This window comes from Physella acuta, unplaced genomic scaffold (assembly GCF_028476545.2).
Source record: "Physella acuta isolate Inbredline_101_S28 unplaced genomic scaffold, ASM2847654v3 ptg000281l, whole genome shotgun sequence".
In the NCBI taxonomy this organism is placed as follows: domain Eukaryota; kingdom Metazoa; phylum Mollusca; class Gastropoda; family Physidae; genus Physella; species Physella acuta.
The window spans coordinates 511390-529375 of NW_026731800.1; the positions used below are offsets into that span (position 1 = coordinate 511390).

Consider the following 17986-nt stretch of genomic DNA (forward strand, 5'->3'; position numbering starts at 1 on the left):
TTTTAATATACTCTACTTAAATGGTGAAACTTACAAAATTGATGCCATATACATTGATAAAGAAAGCTAACTGTGGCCTGAAGGTGTCAAAGTTCATTGAGTGCACAGGAAGGGACAACAAGTTCTCATCTGACACAAGTCCTCCTCCTGAACAAACAAAAGTTGCAAGAGTTGGTTAACATCATTCATTCTTATTCCCCCCCCCCCCCCAACACATGTACAAGCAGGCTACAAGGATTGTCTGAATCTTTCAGTTATCCTCACATTTCCATATCCAACAAAGAAAGGTAAAGTTAACCTATCATACCTGGCAGTCATTAAGGCAGATGAAGTAGAGTTTGTGTGATCTCAGCATATGAAGGGATGGTGTGGTCAGTTCTATACCCAGCCACCTTTACTCTACCTAATGTGAGTCAGGTACCAACAAGAGCTGGGTGGGCTCAGGGACGTCTGTCAATATTTTTTTTGTTAGCAGTCATGTGCACTATGGTCCTACAACATATCCCATCATATCCAACCTGTCCAGGGACACAATTAGTGTATATCAATTACCTGAGGCAGCAGCCGCGTATTGCATGGCCATCACAGGCAGTGGGGTGGTTGACATCAGAGCTGGGTTGATGGGGGGAGGGGATGGAATGGGGGAGGCAACACTGTGCCCAGATTTGGAAGATGCTGGTCTGGGGCTTCCAATTAAAATATTGGCAAACATATCATCCTGGTATCTGGCAGCAATCTTTGATGCATGGGATGGCTCCTCGTCCTAGACAAATAACACTTTTAATAAAAACTACACACAAAAAACAATGGATTAAAAAACATGAGATAATTTTCATTAAAAATTAAAATGACCCTTTTAATATGTGGACATGATTACTTTTTAGATTGAACTTAAAGATTAAATTTAGACTATATATAAACTATTATATAAGCATTATATTCTATCGTGTTTACTACATGAGTCTACACTACCAAGCAGCTTGTATTTAGCAACAAGACCAGCCTCAAGAGATTATCCCAAACAAACAATAAATGCTAGTCAAATAACACTTTGATGTAAAGCAGAAATTTTGGTAACTTACAGACTCAAGCCCATTAGCAATAAGATTCATCAATACATTTTTAAATGTGAAAGATTAAATCAATAAATTATTTCTGTTTGGCAAATGTTGTTGAAGTGAATGTTTTAGAATCAATTTTTTAATAGGAAATATGAACTGTTTTTTTTTTGTGGGACGGAGTGGTCTAGCGGTAGAGAGCTGGACTGCTAACCCGTAAGTCTCGAGTTCGAATCCGGGTTCAAGTCAGTAGACCGTCCCTGAGTCCACCCAACTCAGATGGGTACCTAACTCACGTTAGGGAAAGTAAAGGCGGCTGGGCATAGTGCTGACCACACTATCTCTTCATATGCCGAGGTCACAGAAACAAGTGAACTCTACTTCACTTGCCCCATAGACCGTCAGGTTTGAAAGGGAAACTTTACTTTACTATGAACTGTTTTTACTGAATCTAATTGACCTTGCTAATTAACACTAATTGAGCTCTTTTTCCTGCTCACCTTCTCTACTGCATCAGGGTCAGGTGGGGAGACTTTGGTTTTGTGACTGATGGGCAGCCATTGTAGAACCTGGAACACATTGAAAAACAATCAAGTGTACACCAATTGCATGACTGATAATATGATGTTGTTATACTTTAAAGCTGGAATATCATCATATTGAGTCACAGGAAAAGCCTTATTTCATTAATCAGTTATTATCTATGTTGTTAAAATAACTTTACTAATATGATAACAAATTTAAACAAGGTAAATAAAAACATAATAAAAAAAAATATTATTAAAAAAACCTACTAAAATATTATAAAAGTTTTGTAGTTGAAAGCATTAACTTTAAACTTAGACACTGAAGAGTCTGTATGAGAAGGGAGATAACTCACCTTCAAGTACTGGTTAAACTTTTTCATGGAGTGCAAGTGGCAGACAAGCCACCTGAGATAAATGAGGAGATCCTCCATGTTTAGTGAGGAGACACCCGACTCTGGGTGGTCTAAAAATAGCGCCTCCCTGGCACTGGACAGTCTGTGAGCTCTCTGGACACAATCTTTGTACTCACTCAACAGCTGCCTGGGGGAAATAAGGCTAAGTTTGCTCCTTATTGTTTTATGGTTCAAGGTTGTTCCTTATTGCTTTATGGTTCGGAGAACTGGAGGGTTACCAAAACAAATACAGAGGGGCTACAGTTGTTGACAAACAGATGTTTATGACAGATCCTCAAGATAAGATGGCCAGACAAAATATCAAGAAAAGACTTGTGGCAAAACACAAAAAAAACACAAAACAACAGCCAATGGATGTGGATATATTAAGGCCCGCAAATGGGGATGGATAGGGCATTACCCTGATAAGGAAAGAAGATATATTGTGAGAAAAGCATTAGACTGGAATCCCCAGGTGAAGAGGAAACTAGCCTGGCCAAGGAAATCCTGGGGGAGGACAGTAGAAGATGAGGCAAGGGCTGCCGGGCTTAAGTTGTCCTTAAGTGGGCGTAAACAAAGAGAGCCAATCAAAACCAAGTCAGATGGAGAGGTGTGGCTTCAGCCCTTTGTTTATCAGGGGCCTGTAAGGAATGAGTGAAGTTGTTATTTCTTATCTTGTTGGTGTTATATAAAGGCTAGACTCATTAAACAATGGCCTGAGGAAAATTAAGTTAAGGCTGTCCCTTCTCATGTGAGGTGTTTTATGAAGACAGATGAAATTAAATGTGTTTTTGTGGCTACAGGAAACGATACAAACAAGCACCCAGCAATAACTCTGTAATTCCCCCAACAGTAGACAAGTATTAAATCTGGCAGAGTAGAGTCATTCTAGAAATGCTATTACATCGAGTTACAAGAAAATAAATTGCACTATATAAATCCAAGTTAGTAGCTAGTCTATAAACATTTAATGGCTTAAGATAGAGACCTAAGATTAAAAGACATAGTCTTACGTCAAGCGCTGGCTATACACTGGGTACAGACTTTCAATAGTTTTTGTATGCTCACAAAATCTTTTCCATCGCAGCATATGTTGATGTTTCAAGTGGAGCAGATGTTGGATTCTTTCAATGAAGTACTAGATGAGATAAAATATATTTTATAACAGAAAAAATGATTAGTTTGATCGTTAATTTAAAAAACGCTATTTGACAAAAAATAATAACAACCACTAAATCTAAATTGTATTCTTTTTCAGTTTAAATTATTTTTTTATAATTTAAGATCAACCTGGTTTTTTTTTAAATATTAAATAATAGATATTTTCTAAACAAAAGTTATTAAAATAAATTTTTTTTTTAGAAATGTTATTGTTTAATGACAGAATAAATATATATTGCTAAATAATGCTGTCAAACTTCTTTTATTCTTTACCTGATGAATAAGTAGGGGGAGACTGCCGGTTGTGTATTCCTTTTGGTCTGAAATGTCCATTTCAATTCTCATCTCTTCAGCCTGAACACGAACTGGCTGAGCTTCATTCACCTTAGGAAACAAAATTTTTAACACAGCTGCTGAACAGTGTGAATAGTTCAATTATTTTCTCAGTATTGCAATAATCATTAGAAACAAAGAATACATATTTTGATTTGTTCTTGATTCTGTGTTTGAGAATGTTTACTAATTTACCATCTTAAGAAACACTATTTTAAACAATATATAAGCCTACCAGTTGTCACAATTTGTTCTTAAAAAAAATTTACTTTATCTGATTCTTGTTGAGATCACTTACCTCCAGCAGTCTTTTAATAACAAACTTCCTCTCCTGCTTAAAATGTTCTTTGTTTTCTGGTATGGGAACAGAGCTGAAATATCAGTTTATAATTAATAATCTAATTAAGTTCCATGTTTCAAGTTATTTTAACCACCAATCAGATTATATATTTTATAGAATTCCATCAAGTTTAGGTTGTTAATTTGTTGTGCCAAGACTGAAGCAAACGATAAATTGCTTACTTGCATGTGTACCAATTACAGCTTTTTTTTTAACCAATAAATAAATCATTTTCTCGTAAAGCCACTGATTGTTTTTCCTCTTTTCCCATTTGGTCAGTAGACCTACCTTGTATTTTTTGGTGGCAGATCCACTTCCTCCAGCTCAGTCCGCAATTCTGATAGTTCCTGAGCAAGCTCTTTCTCCATTTCCTTAACTTTGGCCATGGTTCCTACCTGATAAACTTCCCCTAGAACTAGTGAAGCCATGATGAAGTTGTTTGCTCACAATGTATTATAGGCCTATGCTGTCGACAAAAGAGGGTAATATTTTCTGTTAATTGATTATAAACTAATACTATTTTTAAATTTAAAAAATTTCCAAAGAACTCTACACATTTTTGGAACAGTGTGAAAAATATTTTAATAACTGTTCAACTTAAGAATTCTTTACTTTACACATTTACATCATTCAAAGAATTCACATTGAATGAATATCAGGGGAAAAAGCATATCTATCAGTTAATTATTAAGTTTCCATCACAATTTTTTTTCCTCCTCTCCTAGCAAAAATCTAGGGGATGTGACTTTTGTTCTTTCTGCAAATTAATAATAATAATTGTAACTAATGACTACATATTTTTTAAAGATTTATTTTTTGGCAGATCTACAAAGATACAATCTGAGGTAAAACTCCATTTTAGCGTATTTTATTCGACCCTTCACGTTCACCTCCGGTTGAGTGTATTTTATTATAAACACAACCAAATGGAGTGGTCTAGCGATAGAGAGCTGGACTGCTAACCCGTAAGTCACGAGTTCGAATCCGAGATGTCCCTGAGTCCACCCAACTCTGATAGGTACCTAACTCACGTTAGGGAGATTAAAGGCGGCTGGGCATAGTGCTGACCACACTATCTCTTCATATGCCGAGGTCACAGAAATAAGTGAACTCTACTTCACTTGCCCCAAAGACCGTCAGGTTTGAAAGGGAAACTTTACTACTTTTACAACCAAAACACTCAAAAACATTAGGAAAACACTAGGATTAGAGCTAGATATCTAGATCTACTTATCTTTTTCTATAAATGTGAGTTTTAATTAGAAAAGGTAAAAAAAAACATTAAAAAGCATAAGGAAAAGTTTCAACTAGATCTAAATAGCATGTGATCGTTAGTGTAATCGTCAGCGGGAGAAAAATCCCTAAGCCAAGCAGTGCATGGTTCACCATGATTTCAAATTGAATTTAATTATCAGCATACGTCATAGCATGGGCAATAGCTATTTGAAATTGTGTTGGCCTCAGTTTTGGGGTCATTGTGAGTTCATAAAAGTTTATTTCTAGTACTTCACCCGTTGCCATGAAAATCTTAACTGACACACAAACATAGCACATTTAATATTTCAAATTTGGATTTTTCTCAAGTTTTGACAAAAGTAAATTATCAAAAACTAAAACAAAAATTCATTAAGAAATAAGCCCAATGTTAATGAATGTTTTCCTAACGTTTTTGTGTGTTCCGGTTGTGTTTGTGTTTATAAATTATAATAAAATACGCTCAAATCCTGGAGGTGAACGTGAAGTGAGGAATAAAATACGCTAAAACGGGAGTCTAGTCTCTACTTCAACTACTTTTGTGGGACTAGATCTAGATCTAGATCAGATCTGGTATGTTTTTTTTCAGACTTCCCAATCAGTATCACTGTCTACGTCACTCTACTAACTACACTTCTACACTCTACGCCTACGGCCAACGCAGTGTATTGTTACTAGTCAATAAACTATATCTAACACTAACTACAAACTCACTTATTGTTGAACTAAATCCTCACAAAAAAAGATTTTCCAATCTTACGATTTATCCATCTTTTAAATTTCGCATCATTATTATTTATTTATGATGACTGCTTTACAAAGCATCAGCTTAACTTCTCCTGTTGCGCAGCAACAGTGAGTAGTTTTCGTAAACTTATACAACAAAGAACTAGATCTACTTTTAAATTTGCAAGCTTGACTTAGCTTAAAAAAAAAAAAACTTTATCGCTTTCAAAAAAAGTAATACAAAAATATAAACTCCGAAAATAGATCTAGATCTATATAGATTTTAGATCTAGATCTAGATTATTTCGTGAAATTAAAGTATCCGTATGCAAACATTTTCTGTTCCTTAAACGCTCCTTTTAAGACAATTTAAGTCTAACGTGTAGGCCTATCGATTTTAACAATTAATTTTCGTAGACGTAATTTGGTAGGCTTACTATACTAGATCTACTTATAATATAACTTTTTAAGGCCTACATGAACGCAATTTGTTTTTGTTTTGTATGTATCATTATAATATTTACAGCTTCGTATACTTGGGGGAGCAATGCTAACTAACTGCCCCCCCCCCCCACCACGGTATACGGAAAAAAAGTCACAGGAAAAAAAAACACAGAAAAAAAGTCACAGTTTTTGTTAGGAAAAAAGTCACAGAAAAAAAGTCACAGTGGAAAAATTTTATCGGAAAAAAAGTCACAGAAATAAAGTCACAGAAAAAAAGTCACAAAAATCTTTTTAGAAATATTTTTTATTAATTTGTTAAGAATTGTAAAATTTTGTATGTTTATTGCTGTGGGTTGTATTTTTGGATAGCATAAATTATTTATAAACGTTAAAAGCATTATGATTTGTAACAATTGTAATTAAAAATACTCTTAGATAATTAGCACAACAATCTCAACTTTTGTTACGTATTTAGTTAAATACGCGGTAGAAAAGTTAATTATAAAAGAAATTTAGGCACATTTTGCCGTAGGCTATTGGCCTCTCCTCAGTAGGCATTGTCCGAACATATTTTGTGCTGTTGACGTTATGCGTCAACGACAGCCTTTGAACCTTGTCGGCTTTCTGTTTTGATCCTCAGTTTTGTTATGTAATGAGCGTGATAAATGTGAGCAGTAAAGGTGGTTGAACTAAACATAACTATTGTTGCCATGAGTTGAGGGCAGCAAGTCAGATGAACCTACCATTTCACGGTAATTTAATATTGGTATTTAAAAAATACACGATGAAAAACGTGGACTTAGGAGCATTCTATTAAATGCTACTAATCTTAAGTTTAAAATAATTACAATCTATATACTTCATAATAAATATTTTTAGATGAATTATAAAAATTCCTATGCGTATACAGCCTACACACATTACATTACATTTAATTAATCCTAAGTTAATTTGCACTCTCTTAATATTTAATACATAGAAGTATTAACAAATATCATGCAAATATATATTTGTGACTTTTTTTCCTGTGACTTTTTTTCCTGTGACTTTTTTTCCTGTGACTTTTTTTCTGTGTTTTTTTTTTTTCCTGTGTTTTTTTTTCCTGTGACTTTTTTTCCTACAATCCCCACCACACACACCGATCCTGGATGAATTTTTAAAAATAAAATATAGGTCTAGTATATAGGCATATTGGACATTTAAACGCTACTTCCCCTTTCCTCCTGGGAAGTAACAGATGCCTCCCCACCCCCACCTACCCTGGTGGGGAAATGTCCGAAAGAATCTCAAGTAGGTGGTGGATAATGTTGCCTTATAATTTGGTGCTTAAAAAATGCTGGTTTCGTGGAGTTTCCTGAAAACCTAAAAAAATGTATCAGAGTATTAAGTTCATATGTTAACCAAGTAATTACACAGTGGTGAAGATTGGAACTGGGCGAATGCTAACTAGATCTACGTAAGTTACTGTGGGTGGTTGTCAACTATTCTATATGCCCTACACTAGGAATTAATTATAGTGGACTAGCCTGTTTGATAGACTTCTTTTTCTTTTATAAATTGTTTGGGACCAACCTTGGAAAGTATTAGCTTGGCAACTGTGTCTCAGCATAAGACCATTTATAGAAGAAGTGCCAATACATTTTAATAGGTGAATGAGTGAATGTATAAACTGTTTTGTCTTTCCTGTTATATAAACCATGTAAAACAATATTAATTTACTGAATTTACTGAAGACCTGTCCTCATGGATGAGTGTTGTTACTTGTAATCCGAACCTCAATAAACGATCGCTATAATAAGATCCAGTGGCGTCACTTTGTCGTGTCACCTGGTGCGGTATCTGAGGGTATCACCCCCTCCCTCTCCAACTATTTTGCATTTTCATTTTGGTGTCACCCCTCTCCCCCTAATATTTTGTTATCTTAACTGGATAAAACCTTATCTTGACAATAAAGATGATACAATTTTTCGTCGTCCACTGTTGATCAGGATTGGTAGATACCATGACAGCTGTCACATTTTGACAGATTGTGGTAAACTTTGTGTCCATCTCTATTCAGACAGTTGGTGCATATGATTCAGTTTTCTTTTGGCTTGTGTCGGATTCCGTTTTATTCCGAGAAAGAAAAATACAGATATTTTATCTTATTTCATGTATTAGTCAGTGGCGAATAGACCAATTCCAGCGCCCGGTACGAACTATCATTTTGCGGCACTCCCCTATTTCTATAGTTATTCAAGTTGGTGAAAAATTGTCCCCCCCCCACACCGCCTCTCAGTCGGAAAGGTAAGGGTACTTTTTACGAGTCACTATCCCGTATAAGTTTTTTTTTTTAAATCTAGGTGCCACTCAGTTGATGTAGAAAACAATTTAATCAGTGTGCAAAGCCTTGTGGACGTTTTCTTTCTTAACTTTGACTGGGTATAATTCAATATTCAAAATGAGCTTTTTAAAAATATTTTTCTATCCCTTTTGGCGCTCCTTTAGGGTTTGCTCCCGGGGCAGCCGCCCCACCCTCCCTCACCTACCTACGCCACTGGTATTAATGCGTGTATGCGTACATGTATGTGCTTTCTGGTGTGCGATGTTTTGAAGAGCAAATCTGTTCCCAAAGTTCACGTTATCACTAAGTTATAGGGTCACTAAGTCAAACATAAAAATAAAACAAAAACTCGTACACACATCACGTTGCCGCATTGAGGAGGGGGGGGGGGTCTGTCTTTTGTGACGATTTGCTTGTTATCTTGTTGATTGAGTATAGTAATCAGAGAATCTGATAAATAATTGATTATGTTTTGAATTGGTGAGATAGAACTTGGATTTTTAATAAATTTATTTTTCATTTGACGATAGCAGGTATAAGTAGCTAAAATCGTATGACATCATATAAAGACAAAACATAGATTTTTAAATCATACATTTATTACAGTCAATTACAAATAATACATTTAAATTATATTTTTTTTATAAAATATGTTATGTATATATATTTATAAATATACGAAAACTTGCTTATTATAACTTTATATTTTATATTTAAAATGACACATGAACACACGACTCGTGAGACTAAATTTTCCCTAGACAAACGCAGCGAAGCTTCAGATAGACGACCACATAGACTAGACAACAATTAGGGACAAGGCATCTTTTTAGTTCGAAAAAACGTATGTATGATGACATAATAATCATATATATATATATATATATATATATATATATATATATATATATATATATATATATATATATATATATATATATATATATATATGCTTGTTTATAAAAAAAAACTTTTCAATGAAATATGCATGGGAGAAAAAAACGCCTGTATATGAAATGGATTTGGGCGATAAATTAGAGTGTAACCGAGGACTCCTTCACTGAGGCTTAGCTATATAATTATGGGCATCAAGGGCGGGCGGGCCCCTGTACCTATCTATCTATAGCACTTGCTGCAAGTCGCAGTGTATGCAACTAATGAATAGCACTCAACACTGCTCTGTAGTATCGATGAAAATCATCAGTCGTGTTTAAACACGCTAGTAAAGTGATGCATTTAATATTTATGTCTACGTTCAACGGTGACTCAATTCGAGGCTACAATGCGTGGACTCAAAACTAAAAAAAAAAGTGGACGCACAATATTCCAGTTCCTATTTGATTATTCATTATTCTGTAAATGATCGATAGATTCAATTTCCTTTGCCGGCTTAGCGTGATCTCGCGCATTATGTCACGTGACGGTGTACACGTAATACGGATGTCACGTGACACAATTAACTAGGCAACATGCGTGAGACTATCTGGTTATACTGTGAGCTAAATGTGTGTAACGGCGGGTTTAACAATGGAGCGACATCATCCTGTACAAGACACGCGATTGTTTAAAAAGCTCACGTAATACTAACACGAGCATGAGAAACAGTTGTGTTTCTCAGTTTATACCCCCAATTACTCACCAACTATTAGAGGCGGACCCAGGGAGGGTGAAAACGGGGCGACCACCCCCTTTCGCGGGTTTAATTACGTGAAGTGAATCAAAGCACAGCCACTGAACTACAAACTTCGTACACATGTAAACATAAACTTGGCCCTGAACAAATTTGATTAAGGGTTCGGTGAAAGCTGTTCAGATCCTCACTGATGCGGCAATGTCATTGATCATAATACATTTATAAACCCGAGACGTTGATCACGATAAATTCACACTTCAGTACCCCGGTAGGTCGCTAAATTATGCAGCACAAATTTATATTCAATATAAAAAAACAAACGCCCCATCCGTCTCAAATTATTTACCAATTGAAAGCCTCTAATTTAATAACGTGGGTATTTGAATAACACACCCACTTGGTAAACCGCGAATCTTTAGTTTAGGATGCCCTTGTTCCGTTGCCTGATAAAGAAATTACTAGTATGTAACATAGTCTGATCATTTGTCTTCGCCAGACAATGACAGATGGAAGCTTGTGTTGGCACAGTGCTTATTCTTCCCCGCCCCTCCCCCTCTCTCTACCCAAACGAATACAGAACTTAGTAGAACAATTTTTTGTTTTATAAGAACTAAGAAGAAATAGATCTGCATTAGTTTATTTTTTGTGTTCCTTATCCTTGCCAAAAAACGAACTTTTTTCCTTCTGGTCTTTTTTCGTCCGGTCTTTCTCTTCTTTCTCCGGCTCCGGCGTTCTGTGCCGGCACACGAGTACGGGAATGGGGGAGTGGTGGACGATGTAGTCACTGACGCTGCCCATTAGGGTACGGCGGACTTTGCTCTGGCCTCGAGTACCTGGAGGGGGAAAAAAACAAGGTTAGGGTTAAATCAGAGGTGAGGTGTAGCTTAGGTATAAACGTCATGTTACGCTTAAATTAAAACGGCTAAATATTTAGCAAACACACACACACACACACACACACACATATATATATATATATATATATATATATATATATATATATATATATATATATATATATATATATATAATTATAAAGGGAATGGCGTGGTCATATAGTAGAGTATATGCCTGTTAACCCGATAGTCTCGAGTTCGGATTATTACGGGGTGAGTCCGCCCCTTGAATCCACCAAGCCCTAACCAAAGGTAGATGAGCATAGTGCTGACCACACTGTCCCTGTCATCCCCCCCCCCCCCGTATGCCGAGGTCATTGAAGCATATGAACTCTACTTTATCTGCCCCACGTATCTTGCGAAAATGTGATTTTATATATATATATATATATATATATATATATATATATATATATATATATATATATATATATATACGTACACATACACAAACATATAATGTAGACAACATGTATGTGTGTGTGTGTATGTGTAGCGTGTAAATGAGTGTATATGTCTTTTACTTTTTACAGCCTAGAATTATTTCCGTTAGAGATTTATTTTTCTCAAGCAACGTGAGATTGGTGTACTGAAACTACTTGTCCTGTTCTGCCTAGCAATTCGCTGAACTTAGTTAAAGATCTCACCGGTCACAATAAAAGTCGCCTTTCTGTTTATGGCACATTCGACGATTTGATACCCAGGCTTTTCGCCATTCAGACGAATAAATTCTCCCTGAATCTGTGGACAGAGCAAATATTTATTTGAGTTCTCTCCCTTGACCGTATACACAATCGATTGTAACATCCCAGATTACCGCGCGTGGTTTCAGCGGCGGTTCTCAAGTGTTAGTATTAGTTTATTTTTTCTATTGCCCAACTCCAATGTTAAAGATTACGATACACATTTCTAAGAGAAATGTATACATTATTATTTTCAATAGAAAAATTATAATTTATTTGTTATGAAATATGAGTATATGTTTTTATATCAAAGGAATATTTTAGTATTTTCTAAATAGTTATATTCATTATTTTATTTTTTAGGGGAGTACCAACACTCCTAACACCTCACCGTGGACACGAAAAAAAAATGGTGCCCTTACTCCCAAAGCATGCAGGATTTTGTAGTAGAAGCGGCAGATAATCAAAAGTAAGGGAAATAAATGCTGCTATTTATTACAGTTCTGTACAATATTTAATTGCGTCTTTCCAATTATATATATATATATATATATTTAAATATACTTTGTTTATGTTATAAAAAGTAACTGCTTATTATTTTATGCAGCATTTTTTTCTAATAGACGTTAATATATTTTAAGATATTTTACCATACTAATAAACTACGCCTAAAGGAAAGTTTCTAAATTATCTAGCCTATTTCTGGCCCAACATTATTAATCTATTAAGGGTTTCAAAGCCGTTCAAAAATTTTTTTTCAAAATTTTGACATAGACTGGGTACTCGTACCTAACTAAAAAAAAAACTGGTCAAAAATACATAATGTATTAATATTTATTAAGACTGTTCTGCAGCCAAACTTCACTCTATCAGCCCCCGAGTAGAACAGTCTTAAGTTTCTCAGGTTTTAAAAGGGCACAGTCTGAATGGTAGAAAAAGATACACACCTCACACCCGTGGGAGGGCTGCTATCTATATAGACGTTTGAAAGGGAAGACTGTTTGATTTGATATGTCTCTTTGTAATCAAAATACAAATTCCGGTTGCTTAAAATTGTAATTATTTTAATTTTCTGTTTTTATGTAATCCCATGTAATGTATTTAATCTCTACTTAAAAGCCCAAACCCCCCTCAGACAAAAACGCCGATAAAAAAAATCCCTTGAATCATCCTTTAATTACACATTTGCATTTTCAGGTTTTTAAAAAATAAAATTGTAATTAGACGTTTTGTATTAGATCTATGTATTAGTAAACCATCTTAAATTGATGAAAGTAGGCTACAAGTAAGAAAGAAGTATTACTATTGTAAATCTTTTTCAGTCCTCACAAGCCGATGATGAAAACTGTAATACTAAAGCGAACATGCAAGGCAAACTGACGCTGTAAATTACATGTTTGAGGCGGAAAAAAAAAGATTTTATTTTTATTTCATGCATCTGATAATACGGGGGGGGGGGGGGGGCGCTTTTAATAAGTTTTGCCTAGGGCGCTAAATAACCTGGCGCCGGCACTGTATGGGCCACAAGATCGCACAAGATCGCACGTCTCTTCAATACGAGTAATTAAAAAAATAATTTTCAAAGATCGGAAAATGTTTCAAGGGCTCGTTTTTTTTTTAATAAAACAGCATTGAAATTTTTGGGAGGTGTGTGGGGGGGGGGGGGGGGGGGGGGGTCAGTAGCGTACGCAGGGGGGGGGAGCAGGGGGAGCGGCCGCTCCCCCTCTGGCCATTTTCAGAAAAGTGGCGCCTTTTTGGAAACTTTTTAAACTCAAAGTTTTAAACAATGATATTTGTTTAAAAAATATTTTTGGTCGGCACATCTATGTAAATCACAAGATTTATTTTCATGCAGCAATTAAGCGTTATTGTACTAGTCTAGTAGTGTCTACGTTTACAACACGTATTAACAGCTGCATCAGTTTGCCATTCTAAAAATAACCATTACGATGCATTGCAATGTTTAAAGAAACCTCTACGGTAGTACCACTTGGCAAGAGGGGTGGTTTAAGGCAACTGTATAATGTATTTGCTTACGAATAATTGAATTAGAAACTGTTATACATAAAACTTCAGACATAATTACTTTATATATAGGCCTACAGTTTGAATCGTGTGATTAATTTAAAAAAAATATAATACAGAAACAAATACAACTGATGTGGCACCCCTGTTTAAATTGGGGAAATTTTGGGCGATAGTGATTACGATTACAAATCATATGAAACAGTTACAACCCCCCTCCCCCATGGACCCCTCTGTAAAAAAATATTGTCATAATACCACTGCTACTTATTTAAATCTATTTCTGTAATATATATTTGTGTAATATATATTTGTGTAATATATATTTGTGTAATATATATGTATGCTTAAAACAGTCATCTAAAAACTGACGCTAAGTTCACTCTGAGTTGGTTATCTCCCCCCCCCCCCCACCTCACCACCACAATTGTGTAGAGCGACATTAATGTCACACCTAGGTATACACTGGGTCGGATAATTGACCTAAAGTGAACGGACAGTAGTGAATGAAGTTGAACCCCCCCCCCCTCAAAACCCCGGGCTGATCTGTTAAGTACATGTAGAAAAACCCGTAATGATGTACCTAAGTACCATGCCGCCCGAAAATTAGCTTTTAAACGTAAAACTCTGTGAATATTGTTTTTGCAATTACCAGTAAAAAGGTGTGTGATCAATACAGTGATCTAACCCATACCTATCACTATGTTAAAAAATTATCTTTAAAGAACACAAAGAAGCAGTAGTTAATCTAATATATAAAGCTCAGTTCTGTAACGTGTGGCAAAAAACAAAAAAGTTTGTCGTTGACACTTCTACGGATTTAAGTGTTAGATTTTTTATCGTGCTCATAGTCTAAATTTACGAGTCAAAAAATTACCATTGAAAGTCTTTAAAAACAATTTTCACTCTATTTACTTAGAAGAATAATTTTCAATTATGAACGCGACATAAAATTTTAAAAAAGTGTATCGACGTTTATAAAATTTCTAAAATTGTGTCGGAAATGTATTGACTGCACAGTTACTTCCCTTTAATAAAAAAAAAATTCTTAAGAAGAAAGAATTTACATTTTATTATTACTTTGTTTTTGGTGTTAAGAAAAAAAAATAATTACATAATTAGCGGGGATTGATTAAGTGCAATGTCGTTAGGTATTTTTAACACTGCCTTTTATTTATTCTATACACTGAACATACTGTTCAATAATTTTTTTTTTAAATCAATAACATTTAATAAGCCAGGTCCTACAAATCCTATATGTTTATTTCTTTCCATTTACGGATAAGCTTGGAGTATTATCATTTTTGTTCACTAAATTGAAACAGGCGCGTCCGCCGGCGCCCTTGCACGGTTCGATTTGGCACCCTGGGCTATCATGTGAGCGCTATGCTGCATTATTTTGTTTTGAACAGTGCGATAGACTATGGATAAGAAAGGTTACTATAGTCTTTAAGTGAATCAAATCCGGGCGTCCTCCGGCACCCCGACAGGGTGCTATTTGGCGCCCCGGGCCTTCCGGTGTACGCTATGGTATCTACGTTCGCGTGAGTTCAAAAGACTATGAATAAGTTATGCACTATAGGCGTTTACTAAGTTCAATCAGGCGGTGACGTCATGGTGCGTCCTCTGGCGCCCAGACAGGGTGCTTTTTGGGGTCCCGGGCCTCCCGTGTTCGGTTTCGCGCCTACGTTCATTTAAGTGAGTGCAAAAGGCTATGAATAAGTTGGGGTACTATAGTCGTTTATTAAGTTGAAGCAGGCGATTCAGCCCCGTGAGCACTTTGCGTTTATATTCGCGTTAGTGTTTTCTTTGTGTTTAGGTTGGGTTTGCATTAGTGGTTGCGTTTTGATTTGGTTCGTTTTTGTTCTTTCTTTTTTCGTTTGTGTTTTATTTTCATTGGGTTTGTGTTTGTGTTTGAGGTTGGTTTTGCGTTTGGATTTGGTTTGTTTTCGTTTGTTTTTTCTTTTGTGGTTTTTTTTTTGGGTTTGTGTTTGTGTTTGGTTTTGTGTTTGGATTTGGTTTGTTTTCGTTTGCTTTTTTCTTTGTGTTCGTATTGGTGTTTGTGTTTGTGGTTGGTTTGTTGTAAGTTTTTGTTTTCGTTTGTATTTGTAATTGTGTTAGCGTTATGTTTGCGTTTTGTTGTTTTGGTTTTGGTTGGTGGTGGTTTGGGTGGGCAATGCCGGGTTTATGATGATTACTAAACACACAGGTGATGGTCTTTAACAGAAAGGTTTTTCACAGAAGCCAGAGCAGGGCCTGGCCGGGACGGCTAGTCTAATATAAAGCTCAGTTCTGTAACGTGTGGCAAAAAACAAAAAAGTTTGTCGTTGACATTTCTACGGATTTAAGTGTTAGATTTTTTATCGTGCTCAAAGTCTAAATTTACGAGTCGAAAAATTACCATTGAAAGTCTTTAAAAACAATTTTCATTCCATTTACTTAGAAGAATAATTTTCAATTATGAACGCGACATAAAATTTTTAAAAAGTGCATCGACGTTTATAAAATTTCTAAAATTGTGTCGGAAATGTATTGACTGCAAAGTTACTTCCCTTTAATGAAAAATAAATCCTTAAGAAGAGAGAATTAACATTATATTACTTTGTTTTTGGTGTTAAGAAAAAAAAAATAATTACACAATTAGCGGGGATTGATTAAGTGCAATGTCGTTAGGTATTTTTAACACTGCCTTTTATTTATTCTATACACTGAACATACTGTTCAATAATTATTATTTTTTTTTAAATCAATAACATTTAATAAGCCAGGTCCTACAAATCATATACGTTTATTTCTTTCCATTTACGGATAAGCTTGGAGTATTATCATTTTTGTTCACTAAATTGAAACAGGCGCGTCCGCCGGCGCCCCTGCACAGTTTGATTTGGCACCCTGGGCTATCATGTGGGCGCTATGCTGCATAATTTTGTTTTAAACAGTGCGATAGACTATGGATAAGAAAGGTTACTATAGTCTTTAAGTGAATCAAATCCGGGCGTCCTCCGGCACCCTGACAGGGTGCTATTTCGCGCCCCGGGCCTTCCGGTGTACGCTATGGTATCTACGTTCGCGTGAGTTCAAAAGACTATAAATAAGTTATGCACTATAGGCGTTTACTAAGTTCAATCAGGCGGTGACGTCATGGTGCGTCCTCTGGCGCCCAGACAGGGTGCTTTTTGGGGTCCCGGGCCTCCCGTGTTCGGTTTCGCGCCTACGTTCATTAAAGTGAGTGCAAAAGACTATGAATAAGTTGGGGTACTATAGTCGTTTATTAAGTTGAAGTAGGCGATTCAGCCCCGTGAGCACTTTGCGTTTATATTCGCGTTAGTGTTTTCTTTGTGTTTAGGTTGGGTTTGCGTTAGTGGTTGCGTTTTGATTTGGTTCGTTTTTGTTCTTTCTTTTTTCGTTTTCGTTTGTGTTTTATTTTCATTGGGTTTGTGTCTGTATTTGTGTTTGAGGTTGGTTTTGCGTTTGGATTTGGTTTGTTTTCGTTTGTTTTTTCTTTTGTGTTTTTTTTCTTTGGGTTTGTGGTTGGTTTTGCGTTTGTATTTGGTTTGTTTTCGTTTGCTTTGCTTTTTCGTTTGTTTTTTTCTTTGGGTTTGTGTTTGTGGTTGGTTTTGTGTTTGGATTTGGTTTGTTTTCGTTTGCTTTTTTCTTTGTGTTCGTATTGGTGTTTGTGGTTGTGGTTGGTTTGTTGTAAGTTTTTGTTTTCGTTTGTATTTGTAATTGTGTTAGCGTTATGTTTGCGTTTTGTTGTTTTGGTTTTGGTTGGTTGTGGTTTGGGTGGGCAATGCCGGGTTTATGATGATTACTAAACACACAGGTGATGGTCTTTAACAGAAGGGTTTTTCACAGAAGCCAGAGCAGGGCCTGGCCGGGACGGCTAGTCTAATATATAAAGCTCAGTTCTGTAACGTGTGGCAAAAAAGTTTGTCGTTGACACTTCTATGGATTTAAGTGTTAGATTTTTTATCGTGCTCATTGTCTAAATTTACGAGTCAAAAAATTACCAATGAAAGTCTTTAAAAACAATTTTCATTCTATTTACTTAGAAGAATAATTTTCAATTATGAACGCGACATAAATTTTTTAAAAAGTGTATCGACGTTTATAAAATTTCTAAAATTGTGTCGGAAATGTATTGACTGCACAGTTACTTCCCTTTAATAAAAAAATTCTTAAGAAGAAAGA

General features: G+C 35.6%; 2 protein-coding genes across 3 annotated transcripts in view; both read right to left on the reverse strand.

Moving 5' to 3' along the window:
- The window catches only part of LOC131939486 (uncharacterized), a 36704-nt gene extending 30805 nt beyond the window's left edge, over nt 1-5899 (reverse strand). Inside the window, exons 1-9 of the mRNA XM_059297810.1 lie at nt 5780-5899; nt 4100-4277; nt 3770-3842; nt 3412-3522; nt 2991-3115; nt 1939-2125; nt 1559-1627; nt 553-763; nt 35-147 (exon numbers count right to left, since the gene is read on the reverse strand). Of these exons, the coding sequence (XP_059153793.1) occupies nt 35-147; nt 553-763; nt 1559-1627; nt 1939-2125; nt 2991-3115; nt 3412-3522; nt 3770-3842; nt 4100-4239 (1029 nt within the window). The 5' untranslated portion in view covers nt 4240-4277; nt 5780-5899. The remainder of the gene's footprint in view (nt 1-34; nt 148-552; nt 764-1558; nt 1628-1938; nt 2126-2990; nt 3116-3411; nt 3523-3769; nt 3843-4099; nt 4278-5779) is intronic.
- Nucleotides 5900-10814: 4915 nt separating this feature from the next.
- The window catches only part of LOC131939472 (universal stress protein YxiE), a 33731-nt gene continuing 26559 nt past the window's right edge, over nt 10815-17986 (reverse strand). For both annotated transcript variants that reach the window (XM_059297787.1, XM_059297786.1), the window contains 2 exons: nt 11735-11828; nt 10815-11024 (listed from right to left, as the gene is read on the reverse strand). In XM_059297787.1, the coding sequence (XP_059153770.1) occupies nt 10828-11024; nt 11735-11828 (291 nt within the window). In that variant the 3' untranslated portion in view covers nt 10815-10827. The remainder of the gene's footprint in view (nt 11025-11734; nt 11829-17986) is intronic.